Source organism: Pecten maximus, unplaced genomic scaffold (genome assembly GCF_902652985.1).
Source record: "Pecten maximus unplaced genomic scaffold, xPecMax1.1, whole genome shotgun sequence".
Classification (NCBI taxonomy): Eukaryota; Metazoa; Mollusca; class Bivalvia; order Pectinida; family Pectinidae; genus Pecten; species Pecten maximus.
Genome location: NW_022981865.1, coordinates 2029 through 6734, shown reverse-complemented (window position 1 = coordinate 6734; position 4706 = coordinate 2029). Strand labels below are relative to the sequence as shown.

Sequence of the window (4706 nt, the reverse complement as noted above, 5' to 3'; positions counted from 1 at the left end):
AAACATTTAAAACTAACAATGCGGTTAATAGAATCTGTCACGTGACCATCCATTAGTGGAACTAATTACTCCTGGCGGTTTTATCTAGCTTCAATATCTGGGTAAATAAGTATGTAGGTAAATTTGATACAATTGATGTGAATCTTGACCAATCCTTATCATAGGGACATGAGAATTTGTCACAATCGAGATGAATTTGGACCAATTCTTGACACAGGGACCTAATCATTTGTCACAGTCGAGGTGAATTTGGACCAATCCTTATCACAGGGTCTTGAGAGTTTGTCACAGTCGAGGTGAATTTGGGTCTATCCTTGTCATAGGGACCTGATAATTTAGAGTAACTTGAGGTCGAGGTTACAAGATGGACAAGACTTGATGATATTTTTACCGAGTGTTAGCACCATACCCCCACTCCTTCTCTCACCTCAAAAAATGCCATAACACATTCTCTATAAAAACTAAGATGTGTCCAAATAAAGTAGACCATAACAAATTATCAGGCCCCTGTGATTATAAGGCTATAACACAGCCCATCCTGCCTATCGTCTAGATACGCTTAAGCGAGGGATCTGACAGATTAAATTCTCCCAACGACGCGATGTGATGTTTTGTTTGCAGAGCCATGTCATTTATCTAAGCTATAAACGACAATAAGATAATCCAATGTACAAAATTACACTTTTTTTAAACAAAATATGTCATTTTTGTCTGTTTAAGGCTTATTTTAAGTTTTTGAAATAACCAATGTTGTAAGTCCTATTTTAGTAAGGCATTTTGTGCATGATTAGAGTTAGCGATGATAACACAGAGATAAAATAAAATGATATCGATGTAGAAGTTCCGGTCGAGACACAATCAGGACCAAAATCGGTAGTGCGTCACTATCTCAAACACCCGGATGTCATAAATTTAAATGATTGTTTCAGAATAAGACTCAGTTAAAAACATCAACAAAATTTACCAATATACAGACGAAATTATGAGGACAACAGTATTGATGACTTTCAGCCTAAAAGAGGGATATTGCGATAAAATATTTGGTCACTGTGACTTTACATTTTAGTTTGCATAATCAACGAAAAATAATTTATATTAAAAAGAAATATTACTGTAACAATTATTGTTTATGTGACAGCCCCTTTGATTCTAAAAATTACGCTGAATGTTGTTATTTTTTTTATTGTTTGTTTGTTTGTTTTTATTTTACTTAAGGGAGTATGCTTTATCTTAAACAGATGTGATTACCTTCACAATAACATTGCTAGGTAGATTTCCTGTTCAAACATCAATGATAGAATTCACAAAAAATGCTGATGCACTAAACAATTTCAACACACACGATTTGATGACGTGTTGAAACAAATGTATTGATAAATTAAAGATTAGGGTATATCGTGACTAAACACGACGTATACCCACGTCGGTATCACGACTCCGACAACAGTTTCTGTTTAATTTAAATATATTTGATGCAAAACGTCATGTTACTAATAATAGAACATATACTGTCCTTTACCCGAAAGCTTATCTCAAATTCCGAGAAGTATCGCCGCCATATTGACAGACAGCAGCTAACCTTGTCGACATGGCGGCCCAGACACCAGTTCCTGGGTGTCCCCAACATAAAGGAATGGGGTTTATGTATGTGTGTAAATCGTGTGCGGACGAGCTAATTTGGGTGGACTGTGTTACAGACAGTCACTACGGTCATAAGATGGGTAAACTGACCGATTACGTGGCGGACCAGAAACGGGAAATACAGCAGTATGTTGACAAGCTTTCCAAAACCGACATTCCTAAAATCAAGGAGGATATTCGTGAACAGGAGACGAGCGGTGGAGGATATAAGGAAGTTATCAGTGACATTAAACGTCAGGGGAAACAGATGAAAGACAACATCGACAATGCCATTGACTTGTTAGTGAAGATGTGTACCGAGCTAGAGAAACTGAATAAAAAGGTTTCTGAGAAAAACAAAACTGCTCTAACCAAATATCTGAGGGAGGACCTAGAGCCAAAACTGGACAGATGCCAGCAGGTACTGACATCCGGTATAACCGTTGACGTCACTACATTAGCGCGGGAAATCAGGAATACCTCAATTGACCCTCCCTCTCCTCGACGTTTGCAGACAGTGGAGTTCAAACCCGGGACCATCTCCACCGAACTTTTGGAACGCATGCTTGGTAAGGTACTCGTCGACGAGGAAGATCAGTCATACAAACCGATTCCGACACCTGTGGTTCTGTCCGAGTTTACGACGTCTTTTTATTACGATGTATGTCGTACATGTCTTACTGGTGACGAGGCATGGTTATCGTACTGGGACGCTGAAAGTGTGTACCGGGTTGATTTTAAAGGCAGTGTAAAGGAGACTATCGAGTGTAAGGTCAAAGTCACTTTGATCTCTGTATCCCCGACCACGGACAGGGTGTGGTTCTGTGTTTCTGAAGATGGAAGTATCCGGGAAATCACGATGGGTGGTGACATTGTTACACGCTTTAACGTTAACAACACACCAAGTTCTCTGTGTATCACTAGTGATGACATGGTGGTGGTGGTGGGGATGAAGGGAGGAATACAACTGTACACTACAGACGGCCGGGCAGTGTCAGCTGGAGCGGGCCGTCCTTGTCGACAGGTGGCAGTAGTCCCTCATCACATGGTGTCTTGTTCTCTGACCGGGGATGTAGCTGCTGTTGATTTTGATGGTGTAGGTTATGATGACTACATCGCTGGTAAGAAACCAGACAAACAGCCTCACGTCATCGTGATGGATAAACACCTAAACCTGAAGTTTCGCTGTAAAGACATTGGTACAATCAAATCAAACGGAAGTTCCAGTCAGTCATCAAAATTTTACCCTGGCGATGTTTGTTTTGATGGAGCTGGTGATATCCTCGTAACGGAAGAGATCACCAGGTCAGTACTACTGATTGACGGGAATACTGGACGCTGTATGAGGACTGTCTATACATCCGATGGAAGTAAACCATGGTGTATCAGTCTACTCAAGGACGGTACCCTCTGGGTCTTACACGAGGACAATAGAACGAAAATACTCAAATATAAATAGACATAACACGTGTATCCCCGTATTGAACAATGCATCAATACTCACCTACACAGAGTGTCCTTCGAATACTGTGAATATGATAATAAAGTGACATTGATAATATGTTGGTGATTAATTATCTTGTATACTTTACCCGTCTATGTGTTTGATTTGAATTATAGGTTGTCCTAAATTGACGATTACTTTTAACACTTGATTTCAAAAGTGTACATACGATAACGTACTGATTTGTTTACCAGTTTATAATATGTATTTTTAACACTATACTGAATTGCTAATCTATATTCATCGCATTAAAAAATGAACACTGAAAGTAATACATTGTTAACTTCAAAAACAAACCTGGAAAAACCTTATTCTGTCGCTATAGATAATTCTAGCCTTGACACAATCAATTCTGCTAATCAGTTGCCGTTTTTTCTGTGAATCTAATCCCCAAGACAAACTGGTTTAAGGTATTGTAGCCGAGTAATTAACATATGCAATAGGCATGAAGTAATTGTTACATATTTCATTGGCTAAATTTATTATTGATATAAATGAGATAATTAAGTCACAATTTGTTTTACCATGTATTATTACTAACCAGGTGTTTGTATTCATATTATCTGCACTGTACTGTTTACGAGAATAAACAATTGTCATTGTCATTATATACGAGTATAAAGAGTAATTTGTCTTAAGATTTGAATAAAATATACACTTTTACGGAAATTAGAATAACGTAGGACTACAGGTGAAAAAGCGGAAATTCTCAAAGTGCGAGTTACTGTTATCATCCGGGTCTTTTGTGTACATGAGTGCTCGAACCTGTACATGCTATTACACCTATTCCATGTAAAATTATTTATTTGAACTTCAAGTAATCAATTGAGACGATAGAGTCCTAGTATTTTAGTAAACTAATTAGTTGTACGAGTCCCACCTCATTGGGGAAGTGAGTCTATGACGGAATTATGCGTCCGTCGTACGTCCGTAGTCACGTTTTCACTTTAAACGACTTCTCGATAACTATACCACCAGACACAATCACGTATAGAGGTACACCAAGTGCAATCACGTGTAGAGGTACACCAGGTACAATTACGTGTAGAGATACACCAAGTACAATCACGTGTAGAGGTACACCAGGTACAATTACGTGTAGAGGTACACCAGGTACAATCACGCGTAGAGGTACACCAGATACAATCACGTATAGAGGTACACCAGGTACAATCACGTATAGAGGTACACCAGGTACAACCACGTATAGAGGTACACCAGGTACAATCACGTTTAGAGGTACACCAGGTACAATCACCTGTAGAGGTACACCAGGTACATTCACGTGTAGAGGTACACCAGGTACAATCACCTGTAGAGGTACACGAGATACATTCACGTGTAAAGGTACACCACATACATTCACGTGTAAAGGTACACGAGATACATTCACGTGTAAAGGTACACGAGATACATTCACGTGTAAAGGTACACCACATACATTCACGTGTAAAGGTACACGAGATACATTCACGTGTAAAGGTACACGAGATACATTCACGTGTAAAGGTACACGAGATACATTCACGTGTAAAGGTACCCGAGATACATTCACGTGTAGAGGTACACCAGATACATTCAC

At 39.1% G+C, this 4706-nt stretch overlaps 1 protein-coding gene across 1 annotated transcript; it reads left to right on the top strand.

The window, feature by feature from the left end:
• Positions 1 to 1572: 1572 nt before the first annotated feature.
• Positions 1573 to 3732, top strand: LOC117320255. Its single transcript, XM_033874903.1, has one exon. The coding sequence runs from the start codon at positions 1589 to 1591 to the stop codon at positions 3077 to 3079; it is 1491 nt and encodes a 496-aa protein (XP_033730794.1). The 5' UTR covers positions 1573 to 1588; the 3' UTR covers positions 3080 to 3732.
• Positions 3733 to 4706: the final 974 nt, after the last annotated feature.

What these genes read in the sequence shown, in the direction of transcription:
- LOC117320255 (XM_033874903.1), top strand. Translation starts at nt 1,589, where the DNA reads ATGGCGGCCCAGACACCAGTTCCTGGGTGTCCCCAACATAAAGGAATG.